The sequence below is a fragment of the Euleptes europaea genome, chromosome 1, assembly GCF_029931775.1.
Source record: "Euleptes europaea isolate rEulEur1 chromosome 1, rEulEur1.hap1, whole genome shotgun sequence".
Lineage (NCBI taxonomy): Eukaryota > Metazoa > Chordata > Lepidosauria > Squamata > Sphaerodactylidae > Euleptes > Euleptes europaea.
The window spans coordinates 105,610,971-105,628,413 of NC_079312.1; the positions used below are offsets into that span (position 1 = coordinate 105,610,971).

The window sequence follows — 17,443 nt, forward strand, 5'->3', positions numbered from 1 at the left end:
TGATCAAGCAGCTAGCCTGGTCTGCCAGTGAAAAAAATTAAAGCGTTTTCTACTGTATTTGCTCTTTCTTCCTCTCTGTGTCATGGTTGTGGAGCACAGCAGCCATTGGTTAGAATGTCTTTTCCTGCTGCAAGTACATAATGTGTGACACTGGCTGTTTCTCAGCTAGAATTGTGAAAATACTTCAGGACTTTTCACACATTGCATTTCTTTTCTATTGTCCACCATTCTGAAAATTTGTATTGAAGAGCGGTATAAAATCGATAAATTAACAAAGAAGCCCACTGATAGCACTACATAAATAATAATAAATTACTAACATGAAGTACTAAATTACTAATATAAAATATATAAAAATATGAAAAGTACAACTGATTCCAATATAAATACCAAATAATTATAAAACCAATCCCTGCCCCATTTCCTCAGGCATTTTCAGCTCTAATTCTTTTGCGATTGCATGGGACTATGTATTCTTTGACATCACGAGTGTGACGCTTTTCGCCATTCTTTTGAGATTCACGACTGAAAAGTAAAATGAAACATTGTCAAAAAAAGGTACCTGCATCCCCACCATGTACATGTTTGATAACTTTGATAAGAGTTTGCCTCTGCCTGGCAACTAGAACCAAATTCCCCTCTCTGCTTAGATTATCCTTGAATTCAGCTCCTCACTTTTACTGAATTCTATTCTGACCCCTTACCTGGAGGTTGTAAAATATTTGCTGTTAATCATATAAGTAACTCAAGGCTCTCACACATGGGTGGGTTGAAAACTAAACACATTCTGTTGAGTAGCAAACACACTAATAGTGCAATTGGGCTAGGCCCATTAAAGTCAATAGACTTAGACTGGAGTTACTCTGCATAGGATTGCCCTCCAAGTAAAATCAGTGCATGCAACCGAACAGCACAGGGTTGCAGGCTCTGCCTGGCATCCAGTAGGATACTAGGGTGGTGAGACATGGGTTGCAGCGGCCATCAACAATAGCATGATGTCACTTCCCAGGAAAACCTGGAAATAACATCATGCCTCTCTAGGAATTTCTGCTTTTACCACAGAATTTACAGCAATTCCTTGAGAGGCATGATGCCATTTCTGAGTTTTCTACAGAAGTGATGTCATGCTATCGGGCCATCAGCTTTTCCCCTGCTCCCTCCACTGTACTGAGCGGTGGTGTGAAATAGCATCTTGGGGCTTGTAACCCTAGAATAGCATATTCAGCATACTAGCGACTAAGTAAAATATAACTGCAGATTGAGTCAGACACATTCAAACATATAACAGAGGAGGTAGTTTAAAGAGATACAAGCCTAATGCAATGTAATGCTACTATCTTTTAGCCATGTTCTATGTACTTATGAGTTTCTTCTTCTCTCCTCTAAATGTAATTCTTCCTCTTTTCCTTTTTTTTTTTTACTTTATCTATGGCCCAGCATTTCATCTCCACTGATTCTAACCATGATTAATGGTATAGAAGTTTCTTCTTTTGTACTCCTTAAAGTATTTAAAGTATGGTTAAGATAAGAACCTAGGCACTGGTGAAGAATTAATACTAAACTGTGACTAAAGCTGACAAGTGATAGGAGAGAAGAAACAGAAGAACAGAAGAAGAAGAGTTTGATTTTAATATGCCAACTTTCTCTACCACTTAAGGCAGAATCAAACCAGCTTACAATCACCTTCCCTTCCCCTCCTCACAACAGACACCCTGTGAGGTAGGTGGGGCTGAGAGTGTGTGACTAGCCCAAGGTCATCCAGCTGGCTTCATGTGTAGGAAACAAATCCAGTTCACCAGATTAGTCTCTTCTACTCATGTGGAGGAGTGGGGAATCAAACCCAGTTCTCCAGATCAGAGTCCACCACTCCAAACTGCTCTTAACCACTATACCACACTGGCTCTCTTTGCACTTGAAAGTGGAAAATGGACAACATGAAAATAAGTGAGGTCATCATGGACTGTTCATAACCAAGGCCCACAGTCTGCCAGTATTGTCTGACACTTCTCAGAGGGTGTGAAGCTTACAGGGAGCATTTATTGTTTTTTCATTTAAAGCACATGTATATTCAAGCTGGAGAGATACTACAGGTACAATACAGTTTGGCACAGATATCATGCACTCATTGCTTTTGTCCCAAGACCTTTTCCAACAAAGTAGATTTTGCAAGTTTTGGAAACACTGTCATAACCTGTGAACACTATGAAATGAGTATGCACACCTTGAGCAAAGATGACTCTGTTATTTTACTATCAATATTCCAAAAAACAAAACAAAAAAAGCAATAGCAGCACCCCCCCCCCCCCAACAACAACAACTAGCATCTCTGGCAAGATTCAGAAAAGCTCTGCGGTCATAAAAGTGTTCTAGATTTTCCTCTACAGACAATGAAGGATAATTGCTACTTCCTTTTCTGCCTGTCCCTTACGTACAACAGAGATATTGCCTGCCAGTTTTCTAGTTAGAGCTATGCATATCGGTAAACCCGAACTGAAAATCTGAAATTAGCTGTTTCAGCAATATTCGGGTTTATTTTCGGCTGAATACCAAAACCTGGGAATCTGCCCAAACCCAAATAGGTGATTTCTGAATAGATATTTGGTTTTTTTGGGTTTCAGCTATTCGCCTTTGCTCAGATGTACAGCTCTGTGCCTTCTCCCATTTTTCTATCTTTGACTGGTTTTGTTAGGACCCCATAGTTGGGGCCCTTTTGAGGCAGAGGTTGCATAATTGGAGCCAACTTGGTCTGACCAACTTTCCCAATCAATCACCCAATGGAAGACTAATTTGCATAGCAGAAGGGTCATTTAAAAGTTGGAGCTTACCCAGTCCCACAAGAGGGATATACCCTCCAACTAAAAGCACCAGCTTTAACAGCTGCTGATCGGGCTTCTGAAGAAGACTCCCTAACCTGCATGGATGAGCAATCTCCTTCAGAAGAGCTGCCTTGGTCGAGACTTTGGCAGGCTCTAATATCACCCCACCCCCCATGAAAACCTGCTGTCAAACTGAAGGTCGCCCTGCACCGTGTAAATCTCTTGAAATCAGATTTTTGATGACTATGTTAGAGGACTGTTCACAGGATGTCATTTGCCACCCAGATATGAATGAAGCCCCCAGACTCTGAGGCACCAGCCTGCCAATTGGCTCTTTCCAGTAGTCCTCAGCAACGCTGACCTTCTGAACCTGAAAACTGATTGATGGCTTGGCTCTCAGAAGTGCCAGGATTCAGCCAGGATCGAATGTGTGAGTTTTGCCGAACATGAGTTTGATCCTGGCTGAATCCTGGCTGAAACAGGGAATAAAGGAGGTTAAAGCAACTGTGCGTTTTCGCCCATAGAGAAGCTGGAAATCCCCAGAGTAAGAGCCCATTCCTGAAGGGGTGTGTGAAATTCTTAAGGAGCCAGTGTGGGGGCAAACACACTGGTGACTGGGTGCTGCCCCCACCGCCAGTGCAGCCACATCGGCAGGGCTTTTCATGAAGGGAAAACCTGCATCAGTGTGTGGAAGGGGCATTCCCAGGGATTCCTGGGGGAGGAGCTGCCTTTAGGCAGCTTTCTCACCTCTTTTGTCCCAGGAACATCCCCTTGAGTTGCATTGGTGCTGCACCACCTTTTTTGCTGGAGCAGCCCCATTGTAAGTCTAACAAAATACAAAGTATAAGTATGACAAATTGTAGGCAATGGGGATTTTTATGTTTTAAAAAGCCTTTGTTTTGGCCTCCGCAGTGGCTGGGAAACCCCTGACGCAGTTGCACCCCTCCTGGCCGCTGCGGATCTACCCCCCTTCAGGAGTGGGCTGCATCATTATTAAGTAGGTACTGTTCATAACAATAAATTACTTCAAAAATTGTTTCTGTAAATAACCGAGTATCAATCAGACAGAAGTACCTCTACTGTTGAAAGAAAGAATGAGAGAATAGTCAACAATATATTGTAAGGGTTAACTGGAATAAACTACATAGGGGAGGTTTATCCTTCTTAAAATCATTGTATGTACAACAAATCAAGTTCAAATAGTTACCAAAATACTCCAAAAGTACGCTTTGCTTGTACAAATCCACCAAAATGTTCCAAGAGTGCTTTTAATTTCTATTTATTAAATATTATTAGTTATACCTGCAAGGCTGAGACCACTCACTCCAAGCAGAATTCTTGTTGTAGCGGTCCCTGGATCGGATATAGCACACTTCATTGCCACGAATTCGATCACTGCAGCCTAGATTTCCATTTTCCAGTTGTGTAGGGTTATCAACCTCATAAATCTGAGAATGAAAGCATTACTTACTTTAATGAAATGTGAAAAATGGCAATAAACATAAATGAAACATATACCAACATACCGTAAAAGGAAGAAAATATAGTTACAAAAGAATTACCCGATCTTGGGTTCCTTTTTTTTTAATCTGATATGTCAGCCCAAAATAAGATACTGGAGTACTCCAGGTTTGTGGGGGTTTCCAAGACAATTGGGAAGACGTGGATATCTCAGCTATTTCACACGCAGTAACATCAGGCTTTACTGCAAGGCACAATTCAATCAGCATTAGTTTAAAATGAATGTATTCAGCTTTCCACATTTCAATTAGGGCTGTAATGCCCATGTGTATTAGCTAACTGCTACAGAACACATGAAGCTGCCTTATACTGAATCAGACCCTTATCCATCAGAGTCAGTATTGTCTACTCAGACCAACAGCGGCTCTCCAGGGTCTCAGGCAGAGGTCTTTCACATCACCTACTTGCCTAGTCCCTTTAACTGGAGATGCCAGGGATTGAACCTGGGACAGTCTGCATGCCAAGCAGATGCTCTACCACTGAGCCACTGCCCCATAAGAACATAAAAAAGGCCCTGCTGGATCAGACCAAGGCCCATCAAGTCCAGCAGTCTGTTCACACAGTGGCCAACCAGGTGCCTCTAGGAAGCCACAAACAAAACCATCCTGCCTGTGTTCCACCACACCCAAAATAATAGGCATGCTCCTCTGATACTAGAGAGAATAGGTATGCAGCATGACTAGTATCCATTCTAACTAACAGCCATGAATACCCCTCTCCTCCATGAATATGTCCACTCCCCTCTTAAAGCCCTCCAAGCCGGCAGCCATCACCACATCCTGGGGCAGGGAGTTCCACAATTTAACTATGCGTTGTGTGAAAAAATACTTCTTTTTATCTGTTTTGAATCTCTTACCCTCCAGCTTTAGCCATCCAGCTTTACCCATCATACTACATAGTATATTTTCTTCTTTTGCTCACTTTGTGTATGTTTTAAAATACTAAGGAGCACAACCATAAAGTCTGTGCTTTAAGAAAAATAATTGCAAGCAATTAAGTGTCATCACAACCACTTTTATCACCTTCACATTTTACCAACACTACTGCATAATGAATTGCTTTTCGGCTAACAGATTTCGCTTAAGCATGCAAATGCATTATGATATGGACTTGCTTATGACAATGGAAAAATACTGGAATAAGCTACAGGGGTTAGCAGTTAAAGGCATGTAGAATTTACATTGAATGCCAATCTTTCTAACTGCATAGTAATGCTTTTGAATGTTAACACTACAATTTTCTAAGGAAACATGAAGATCTCAAAGCAAATGAGAGTAATGAGAGTTCATTCGCTAGAAATGTAAACGTAAGAAGAAATTTTAAATGTGACGGGAAACGTGGCAAAAGGAAGTTTTGAATTTGCTATCAGATATGTAAGAATAAGCTGTAAGATCTATTCCAGGGGTTTGCAATGCCGTGCCCATGGGTGCCATGGAACGTAACACTGTTCCTTGTGCCCACCGAGTGTATTTAGAAGCTGGGTGGGGCCTAGGGTTGCCAACCTTCAGGTACTAGCTGGAGATCTCCTGATATTACAACTGATCTCCAGCTGACAGAGATCAATTCACCTGGAGAAAATGGCTGCTTTGGCAATTGGACTCTATGGCATTGAAGTCCCTCCCCTCCCCAAACCCCAACCTCCTCAGGCTCCGCCCCTAAAACCTCCCGCTGGTTGCCAAGAGGGACCTGGCAACGCTAGTGGGGCCAGGTGGGGGATTTTGCCCAGCAGAGCTTCTGATTGGCTATACATATTGGGGGGGGGGGGAAATGCTTCAGGAGCAGCTGCCACCACAGCACAAAAATCTTCACTTCGTGACTGAAGGCCATTCAAGAAAATATTTCTTGTATCTTCATTTTAAAAGGCATCCTGTTGAGCAGAGCTTCTGCTTGCCATGTTGAAGAGCTACATGTTGAAGCGTAACCTCACTACCTGATGTTTTTGCGGTTGGCTGTGCCTCTGATGGCAACCATTTTGCAGTCGTGGCCACCACCCTGGATCAGAATTCCAAAGCAGCCCACAGGCTCAAAAAGGTTGGGGTCCCCTGATCTATTCCCTTGCAGAAGAGACTGTTACCCAGATGGGCTGTTTCACCTCCCCTCACCACATTCATTTTAAAAATGGACCTTATCAGCTGGCCAGAATGCCATCTCACAAAAGTTTCCACTCTTCTACCACTTCCTTGGAGAGTACAACCATGTAGTTAAATTCTAGTAAGGCTTGGCTGTCATGGAGGCTGTTTCCTCCCCTGCACAGCGGTATGAGTACAGCAGAATGAGTAATCTCTAGCTCATTCTGTTGTGGAGGTATACCTTTTCCTTTATATATCTGAACTGGAGGAGCTAGAAACTGTATGAGTAAAATGGGCTGAAAGTGTGTATTAATTTATATGAAGTGAGTGTGTAGCAGTCTTCCTGGATATATAAAAAAAGGATTCCTTGGATAACATTACAGGGCATCACTAATATAGTAAAATGATTTCTTTTGTCCAGAGATTATTATGATTTCAAAAAACCAATTTCCTTTTAAAAATTATTTGGAAAGTGAGAATCTTTTTCACAAACACTTATGGAAACCTTAACAATGGATCACAGAAGAGTCTATACTGGCACATAGTGCCAAAATACAATACATATACAATACAATATGAGAAGAAATTATTGCTTTAATAAGGATCATACTTTTTGCACTTTTTCCAACTCTGCTAAACTGAGAAAAGGCCCTTTCAGCTTTACTCACTGATATCTTTGATGAAGAAGTTGAGAGTGTAATTTTCATATAGATTATTATCAAAAACATCTAGACAAATTTCAATTTGCTGGTACTCTTCAGCAGCTGGGCAGGATCTCTCTTTCTTGCAGGAAACGGAGTATTTTCTCAATGTAGTAGTATCTCTTATGGGTTCCTCACAAGTTATGCTTCCTGAAATATTATTCCTATCCATGAATTCAAAAAAGAGACAGCATTGCATGGTGAGTTTCCCCCCAACTATTTGGCAAACTCATACTGTTTCCAACATGGAATTTTTAGTCACAGGCATCCAGAAAATAGTTTTCAAAGGGGTAGTCTGTTGCAACAAAAGCAATGAAAGATCTTGCGGCACCGTAAAGACAAAGGCTTAGATTCTGTGAATGAGTTTCATGCATGCTAGATAGTCTCTGCCATGGAGCATACTTCCTCTTCCTGTTTGCACAAGTTTAATGGTTTTCAATGGGCTCTTGTGGAAGTAGAAGTGCTAGAGGAAAGGGACTCTGCAACAGAGACTGTACAGCATGCACAGAACGATCCAATGTGCTATACGATCCAATATACGATCCAATGTGCTATGAATGATTGAGGATTGTGTTCATTTCATCAGCTGCATAAAGATTATTCTGAGATGGCAGCGATTATGCCCTCAACAAACCAAGGTGCCAGCAGATTTTCTCTGGCAAGACTATTACAGGATCTCACAACATCAGTCAGACCATTAGGGTCTAGTTTGCCTGCTCATCCTCCAGAGTGAAATATTATATTATCCATATATATCTATATCTATATAGATATAAAAGACTGTGTTATCACCAATGATTTCAGTTGTGAACGGTCACTGTGCTTATCTTGTACTTTTGAGCGATGTCTGTGTAAATGTATCTGGTAACTGAGGATAAATCTGTGCATTCGATGACATGGACTCTAGTGCATATAAACTTATGTCACATTAAAAGTCAATCTTTACGGTTCTAGAAGACTGTCATTTCAGAAAATTCTTTTTATTGCACAGGGGTTGTAGCTTCTCATACACTGGGCAAATTATGATTCTCCAGTTATTTTCTCTTAAGTAATTATTATGAGCATTTCCCAATTTATTCATCGTCTTGGAAAAGTCCAGAGAAGAGATTTTGAGAAACACCGCAAGACACCATGCATTGTTGCTCTAACAACAAACTGTTACAGTGGGGCAGACATACATAGAAATGGACAGAGATAAAATAGTTTGTCATCAGTAGTTTCTATAGTGTATATAGATTTAAGCCTCTTTAAGGTTACTGTTCTCAACCGAATGTCATCCTTTATTGGTTGTTTCTGAGTAAAGCGATAAAGAGATGGGCGTTTCATACAGCTCATTTGAATCCGTCTATGAGCTGTCTCTAAAGTGCTTTGAAGCACTCTGGCCATTTCAAACAGTGCTGCTTTTCCATCCTGCCTTTTTCTGTGGCACGTTCTTTTCACCCTTTTTTTTAATGTTTTAAGATTTGTGCTATAGCGCTATAGCACCACAGCAATCCAGTGCACCTGAATGCTGGTGATATCACTGATCCATTACTATGGATCAGTCTACCCCAGTGGTTCTCTGCCATTTTGATATGATGACGCACAAGTTCAAAGTTACTTGGTAAGGTGACCCACTTAAAAACAAAAAATAGAGCATGCACAAATCAATAAATCTGCAAAAGCACGGGAGCCACTTCTCAAACTTCACAATCCACTTTTGGGTGTGGACCCACAGGTTGGCAAATGCTGGTCTACCCTATGCGACAAAGAATGGCAATGTGTCATAATGGTAGCTTTCTCCTTAACTATCAGGAAATAGCTCCGTCAAAGTGCCCATTAGGGCTTGGAACAGGCAGCCCTCCTCTCCTGAAAGAGTCTGAGTGACAAGCATGCGACCCTCTTCATTCCCTCCTAGTGATTAAGGGAGAGGAGAGAACGGCAGCAACAGCAGCCCAAACGTCACACCAGATGTTGTCAGCACTTGCACAGATAGTACTTCTCTGGTTTCAAGGTTCTTTTAATACCCTAGAAGTTTTTTTAAAACGTTTATGATTTTTCTGCAAAAGTGGGGGTTCCACTTGGTTTGTAGAAAAATGTCTCACCTCTGAACCTGTTCCCTCTATCAATCCATACAATGGCCAGGTTGGGATCTAGATATAATGTATGCATGCACGTATTTTGGCATGGCTGCCCCTATTTTCATTATCTGCAATAGTTTCAGAATGTTAATGTCTTCTTCTTCCCCCAGTCTTACCCTGAACGGTCAGTGGTATTATAGCCTTTCACGTAAGAGAAAATATCAACCATCAATATGGAGATCCCATCGATAATTTGCCTATAGACATTCCCGATATTCTGCCATACACACTGGACCTATTTTCTACAAAGAATTGCATGTAACAATATATAAAAAGCAGGGTCTCACATATTTAGACTTCTGACTGCAAACTTTAGACTCTGATTCTGGATTTGGGGAGCTATCATCCACGAACATGTGAAATTCCCAGAAAAATTATTTGCTGTACATTTGAAGTTCCTTTTGCCTGATCCTAGAATAAAACAAAAAGGTATATTTTAGAGTGCCCTGACCTGGATGTAATTTACATATATAATATATAATTATATAATATATTAAATTATATATATAACATATATATGTAATTAATTAATCAATATAAATGCTACATTTTAATTAATATATTTTAATGTTTTGTTTTTATTATTTTATTTTTTGTAAGCTGCCCAGGAAGGTTCCTGGAGAGGCAGCATAATTTTTTTCTACATAAATCATTTATAAATAATACCCTCCCCCCGACAATATGAGGCCACCACTATTAATTAAAACAATTCTGAATTTTAATTTTCTGAGTATTTCTATTCTTTTCTGCTAACCTAATACAAGCAAAGGTGTTTGTTAAATGAGATCCCAATATAATAATAACTAAATAGGCTAGAGTAGCCAAGTCTTCCACTACAGGGGGAAACCTCTCTCCCTGGATCCCCTATTCCCCACAGCTGTTTTATAGGGCAGCAGTGGTGGGGGTTGTAGGTAATTCAGCATTATGCCAACACTGCAATGCCACTTCTGGGGTGAACCAGAAATGACATCATTGCATTATTGTGACTCTCTAGGGTTCACCCAAAACTCTGTTGTTCAACCATAGAGTTTTCAGTGAATTGTAGAACGTTGTGCCAACATGATGATGTCCCTTTGGGTTCATGCTAGAAGTGACATTTTGGTCGATGCGATGCTGATTCAGGTAGTCTGCCATCCCCCACAATCTCCCATTGGCTGCCAGCGCTGGACTGACAACCCTAAGGTTAGGGTTGCCAACCTCCAGGTTCTGAACAATACTTATATTGTGGTCCCCATCAGACGCTTTATGTTATCCTTTTAAGGGATTCACATCGGCTCCAACACTACGTATGAGACAAAGGAAACTGATTTTACACTTGTTGTAAACCAAGTCTATAGACCGACTGTTCCATCTCGTGCCTAAAAGGTTTCCAATGATATATTTATCGGACTTGCATAAATGTCCTGTGGGACCACTCCTGTAGATTCGCTTTTGTATATATTGTATATAACTGTTTGTGACTGTCTGGTTCAGTACCTTATGTGTTTTGTATATACTTCTTGCATGCTCTTAGTTAGTTAGGCATTCCTATTATCTTTTCACTTCATTGCTATTACACTTTGTGTTTGATATATAAAATAAGTGGGTGCTGTTTTTTTGATTGAGAACCTCCAAGTACTAGCTGGAGGTCTCCTGCTATTACAACTGATCTCCAGCTGATAGAGATCAGTTCACCTGGAGAAAATGGCCGCTTTGGCAATTGGACTCTATGGCATTGAAGTCCCACCCCTCCCCAAACCCTCCCCTCCCCAGGCTCCGCCCCAAAAACCTCCTGCCAGTGGCAAAGAGAGACCTGGAAACCCTATCTAAGGTAGACTAGGCCAGCTCTTTACAACTATTGGGTGAATACTACCCCTGGAAGTGACCCTGAGTCACACTCTTGCAATGGTACTAAAGCTGGGCTTTTCTGCATTCTATTTTTTTTCTCTTGTAAATTTGTTTCTTTTTTTGGGAGGGGGGTCAGTTCCACACGTTTTGCTCCCTCTAGCATTCATTTCAATATTACACAGGTTTATGTCCACATATCTCCCTGCAGATTTAAAGTACAGGTTTTTATGCTGGACATAAACCTGTGTGATATCAAATCGACCACTAGAGGAAGCAAAATGTGCAGAACAAGAAACAGGAACTTAAAAGGGAGGAAAATGTAGAAAAGCCCTCTGACTCTCTATCTACTTTAACAATATCAACAGTTCTATCGAGGGCTCTTTCACTACCATCGTACATAATTTGCGCCATTTTTGTAGCAAGACCATTCATTTCTGATTTGTCGCATCCTCCTCATTTTAAGGGTTAACATGTTATTTGCTTTTTTTCAGTGTTCTTCTCACACACGGTGCACGGCAGCACATAGGAATCTATTTTTACAAAGTGATTGGCCATCAATCCCATTTACATGCTGTACACACACTCGACACTGAATGCTGGAAATTGATGGCCATGATGTAAGGTTTACTCAGCTTTTAATCTTTATCATATAACAATCTGCTTGATAATATATGGTAGTCAGAAATAACAACAGGCAAGATAATATTTTTTAAAAAACAATTATTTGTGCAGCATGCTATTTACGTATATTGCGGTAATTGGCCATTGTGTGAACAGCAATGAAAACATATGGCTTACCTTCACTTTCGAGAACTGAATGAAGCATAAGCTTTCCTTCACCTATCCTAGCAACATAAAGAGTAGTGTAACTTAAAAGGCCATTGGTTTTATTCCAACAGGTGAAATTGCCAGCATCTAGGGGCTCCTTCACATCTCTTTCCCAGCTATCATGATGTCTGTCCGTCTCGTTGTCTCTCATCCAGTAGTCCTTCCCAGAGACATTGCAGAGATGTACTTTTTCAGATGGGGATGAAGAAGTCCACGTTGAATCTATGATGTAGACTGAATATTGCAAAAACAATTTAAAAAACCAGTACTTTTTGGCCAAATCAAGTAGCTTAATATTCCAGTGTGGTATTGTGTGTGTTTCACCATCAAGTCACAACTGAGTTATGGTGACCTCGTAGGGTTTTCGAGGCAAGAAGATGTTTGGAAGTGGTTTGCCATTGCTTGCCTCTGCTTCACGTCCTTGGTATTCCTTGGAGTCTCCCATCCAAATACTTGCCAGGGTCGAGGCTGAGAGTGTGTGACTAGCCCAAGTTTCCATGGCAGAGTGGGGATTTGAAGCTGGGTTTCCCAGATCCTACTAACCACTACATCATGTTGGCTCTAGTGCAGAATTATTATGTTCCTTGAAAACATTGATCACTTTGATCACTTTGCATCTTCATTTCTATCTTGAATATAATGTCTTAAAGATGTAAAGACATCATCAGACAACATTAGCACATGCATGTGCGCCAGGAGACAGATCTTTAAGTACCTTCCATGACAAATGAGTTAGTTTCCAGACAATTCTGGTGGCTACGTGGCTATACAGACATACACTGGCATATTTGAATAACAAGGCTGATTTGGGCTAGACAAATACATTTATTAATTTGACCACACATTTGCACCTGTTTTATCATATAATTTCCCCTACTACTTGGCAAGTGGCTGTATGAATGGGGTTGTCAGGTCCCTCTTCGCTACTGGTGGGAGGTTTTTGGGGTGGAGTATGAGGAGGGCAGGGTTTGAAGAGAGGAAGGATTTCAATACCACAGAGTACAATTACCAAAGCGGCCATTTTGTACAGTTGAACTGATCTCTATCGGCTGAAGATCAGTTGTAATAGCAGGAGATTACCAGCTAATGCCTGGAGGTTCACAACCCTATGCATGAAATTACTTCGTAAGCCTACTGAGTAATGACATGCAATATGCCCCACCATGATAGCTTCACTTATCTGAGCAAAGCCTTCTGAATAGGGTTGCCAGATCTCTCTTCGCTACCAGCAGGAAGTTTTGGGGGCAGAGCCTGAGGAGGGTGGGGGTTGGGGAGGGGAGGGACTTCAATGCCATAGAATCCAATTGCCAAAGCGGCCATTTTCTCCAGGTGAAATGATCTCTGTCGGCTGGAGGAGACCTCCAGCTACCACCTGGTGGTTGGCAACCCTACTTCTGAAGCTGCTACTATGCAAATAGGTAAGATCTGCAACTGTCTGTACGTGAGCATTCATTCACTGTTCTGGCTCCCACTTTGTGGAATGACCTGCATGGCAAAGTCAGGAAGGCTCCCACACTTTTATCATTCCACAGATTGTGTAAAAACAAAATATGTTCAGGAAGTCATTTTTATAAAAAGAACAGTGCTGAAGTAAAATGGAATGGTTCAGGGGGGTGCTTTTTATAAAAAGTAGGGGGTTCTAGTCTAGTCCAATGTTTACTGTAGGTATAATCATGCTCTTACTGTATGGCCGCTTACTTTTCTGCATTGCTTACATAAATCATGTCTGATACCTTTTTCTTTCTGTATCATTTCCGTAACTTTTGTAATCCTGCATTGTTTGTTGGATGTCTTACGCTCTCTTATTACATTGTTTTATATTGTGATATGCCTTGAGTTTCAGCGAGGAAGGCAGAAAATAATTAAATACTTTCACAGTAATTTAGCAACAAGAACTTCACCATAGTGACACATTCTAGCTGAATGTGAAGAAGTGAGCTGTGGCTCACAAAAGCTCATACCCTGCCAGACATTTTGTTAGTCTTTAAGGTGCTACTGTGGCTCAGTGGTAGAGAATCTGCTTGGCATGCAGAAGGTCCTAGGTTCAATCCCTGGCATCTCCAGTTAAAGGGACTAGGCAAGTAGGTGATGTGAAAGACCTCTGCCTGAGACCCTGGAGAGCTGCTGCCGGTTGGAGTAGACAATACTGACTTTGATGGACCAAGGGTCTGATTCAGTATAAAGCAGCTTCAGGTGTTCATATGTTCACTGTAGTAGTGTCTGTTCTATGGGAGTGAGTTATTGCTATTTGCTAATGAAGGGAAAGTGTGTGTTCCTGCTCTTCCTTTCATTTCCTACCTCTGATGGTCTTGGCCAGCGGGAAAAGGCAGCCTGGATATTCTGATTAGGGATGGACAGGCTTTTGACCTTCCTGGGAATGTCCCCAGACTCCCCACTGGGCCTCTGCCCTAGAAGGCATTGCTCAAGGAGCTGCTGAGCTTGGCCCCTGCCAGCGGTTGCCACACAGGGGTCACCTGCCACCTCCTTCTGTGCCACCATTGGCTTGGTCTGAGCTGAGTGGTAAATTTGTGCGTTCAGCGCTTCAGGGTCTACTCAGATCAGCTTGCTCCTGGAGTATTTTCATTCTCAGTAGGCTGCAGTTTGTAATGCTGCAGATATTGCCAGATTGCAGGCCAGGCATTAACTTAAAATTGCTGGACAAAGCTTCTTTTGCTGGACAAAGCTCGGTCTTTTCATTTCCCCATCTCTTACCGGCTACAGTATGTTAGATTCAAGGAGTGATCACAATAGACAAGGTGTGGTGGGGTGTAATGTACCAAATCATAGGAGCAGCTGCGGCAGCTATAGTGGCTAATTTACAGGTACAAGGAGAATCTCAGGGTAATCTTGATAGGTAAAGGTAATCCCCCAGGGCAAGCACTGGGACATTACTGACTCAAAGGGTGATACCACATCACAACGTTTACTAAGCAGTGTATGTTTATGGGGTGGTTTGTCATTGCCTTCCCCAGTCATCTACACTTTACCCCCAGCAAGCTGGGTACAACTGAGTTCTGTTGCTGCAAATGAAGGCACCCCAGATGTTCTTGGGTTGTCATGTGCAGAATGTGAAGGTATCTGGAATGACAGACAGAAACGCATCTCCCATCATCTCTTGTCCTGGAAGATACTTGAAATAATTCTAAGCATCCCAAGTATTTAACTGTAGGACATGTTGTGTGCAAACAAATTTGAGTCAATTGTCTTTCCTGCTGTGAAAAGAAGAAGATGAAGAAGAAAAAGGAGAGTTGGTTTTTATATGTCGACTTTCTCTACCACTTAAGGGAGAATCAAACTGGCTTACAATCACCTTCCTTTCCCCTCCCCAGAACAGACACCCTGTGAGGTAGGTGGGGCTGACAGAGCTCCAAGAGAGCTGTGGCTAGCCCAAAGTCACCCAGCTGGCTTTATGTATAGGACTGGGGAATCAAACCTGTTTCTCTAGATTAGAGTCCACCCCGCTCCAACTACCACTCTTAACCACCACACCACGACAGACACAGCCTATGATCCATTGCAGATCACCATTATACCATACATTGGCAGCTGATGTGCCATTCTCTTGTCACTGAGCAGATGGATATAGAACCAAAGTAAACATTGTGCTAAGGGTTCTTAGTCCTAGGATTGTGGAATAATAACTGGGAGGGGGTGTTTACCCTAGCCACTCTCTCCTCCAATCTCTTCCCTCAGGTCACCCCATAAGCTTACTTATTTCAAGCCACCAGGGGTGGGGGGGTGGGGGGTGGGAGATAGTGGAAAAATGGTTCAGAGGAGGATTCACAAGAAGCTGCAGTTGACATGGGATGGCGTAAGCTTCCTTTAACACCCACCGAATTCCTCCTGAAAAATGAATGCTTCACTTAATTTTCCCAGTAAACACTTGAGTTTGGTGATGTAACATACCATTCTTCCCATAGAAGAGAGAACTTACAATGAAATAATTTGGTTGTCTGTATGAGCTCAAAGTAACAGCAACAGAAACTGGAAAAATGAACACCAAGACAATGATTCATAATATCTTGGAAGAAGATGGTGTGGGGAGACAGCCAGTGAGTAGCTGTTTAGCTTTCATTTCCCTTTTGAAAATCATCCATGAACATTGCTCCAAATATGCTTTGCTGCTGCATGTTAAACCTTAGAAATTCTCTTGCTACCTAAACTAGGATTGGCAACCTCCAGGTAGTAGCTGGAGATCTCCTGCTATTATAACTGATTTCCAGTTGATCAAGATCAGTTCACCTGGAGAAAATGGCCACTTTGCCAATTGGACTCTATGGCATTGAAGCCCCTCCCTTCTCCAAACCCCACCCTCTTCAGGCTCTGCCTCAAAAATCTCCAGGTATTTCTCAACCCGGAGCTGGAAACCCAAATCTAAACACTTATTTTTTCTTTTAATGTGGCTTTTCACTGGGATGTTCAGTGTTGTGTGTATTACATGTTAAGTCATTACTATCACATACATAGTGACCAAATGATATGTCATTGAAAATCTCTCTCTCTCTTTCACTCTAATGTTGTGTAAATTATTTCTGTGATGCTTTGGCATTTGCACAATTTTTTCTCACTGTGGTCTTTCTATTTTCTGGCTGAAGCAGACTGAAACTTATGAAATATGGGGACTGTGAATAGGGAAATGAGTGGTTTCTGGTGTCAGCTAGAGCACGAATGAGATGTTTACAGAAACTTTCTGGGCTCTCACATGGATTCATCAAAAATCCAGAAGGCCCACGTTGCCAACAACCTGAAGAAAAAAATAGTCCTTCCCCTTAGTACAGGTTTGATGAGATGTTGTTTAGCAGGTGACATTATTGACCTCAATTGCATGAAAAAAATTTGGCTGCCAATTCCCACACTTTAAGCCATCATTAAAGGGGCAGGACATTCCCCCACCCCCTAGGTTGTTGGCATTCCTACCAAATAGTTAAAACAGCTTAATGTTTGTCTTTAAATCAGAGCTAAACTTGCTCTGTTGTATTCCTACGGTATGCCCTTATGTAGGCTGGTATCCAGGGAGATCTATGTCCAAAACATCTTCTGTGGGTGCACCAGGTGATGGAGGTCAGTTTTTCCTACAGCAGTAGTCCCTTGTGATTCATGGAGTCCTGGTGTGGAGGGTTCCCAAGCACTAGAGGGATATGAGAGAGGGCAAGGGTGTCTGCTGCCAGAAGGGGAAGATGAAAAACTCCTATCATGTATGGAAGGCCATGTTCAGCCTCTGGAGTGCTGGAAAATACATTGCAAACATTGAGTTACTATAATTCAGACTTACCATTGTCCTGCAGTTTCCATTTTGCTTCTGAATGAGCAGCAAAGCAGAGTACAGAAAATAGGATGAGAATCTGGAATGACATCTGTGAATGAAATTAACATTAAACATTATTCACAGAAAGGATCAGAGTTACTGCATCTGTTAACGCCTGTACAGAGCTCAGCTAAGGTGCGTAAAAATCTGTAAATGACTTTCCTTCTTCCTTTGCTTATGTGAAGAAATCTCCTTGTCTCAGAAGGTACCTACTACTTCCTTATCTGCATGCTTGCTGACTATTCAGTGGATAGTA

At 41.7% G+C, this 17,443-nt stretch overlaps 1 protein-coding gene across 1 annotated transcript; it reads right to left on the reverse strand.

The window, feature by feature from the left end:
• Positions 1 to 425: 425 nt before the first annotated feature.
• On the reverse strand, positions 426 to 17,236 carry IL12B (interleukin 12B). Its single transcript, XM_056847907.1, has 8 exons — positions 17,155 to 17,236; positions 15,789 to 15,866; positions 11,853 to 12,116; positions 9,515 to 9,638; positions 7,075 to 7,271; positions 4,379 to 4,521; positions 4,119 to 4,264; positions 426 to 525 (listed from the first exon to the last, which is right to left on the reverse strand). The coding sequence occupies exons 1-8, from the start codon at positions 17,234 to 17,236 to the stop codon at positions 426 to 428; spliced, it is 1,134 nt and encodes a 377-aa protein (XP_056703885.1).
• Between the last annotated feature and the right edge of the window lie 207 nt (positions 17,237 to 17,443).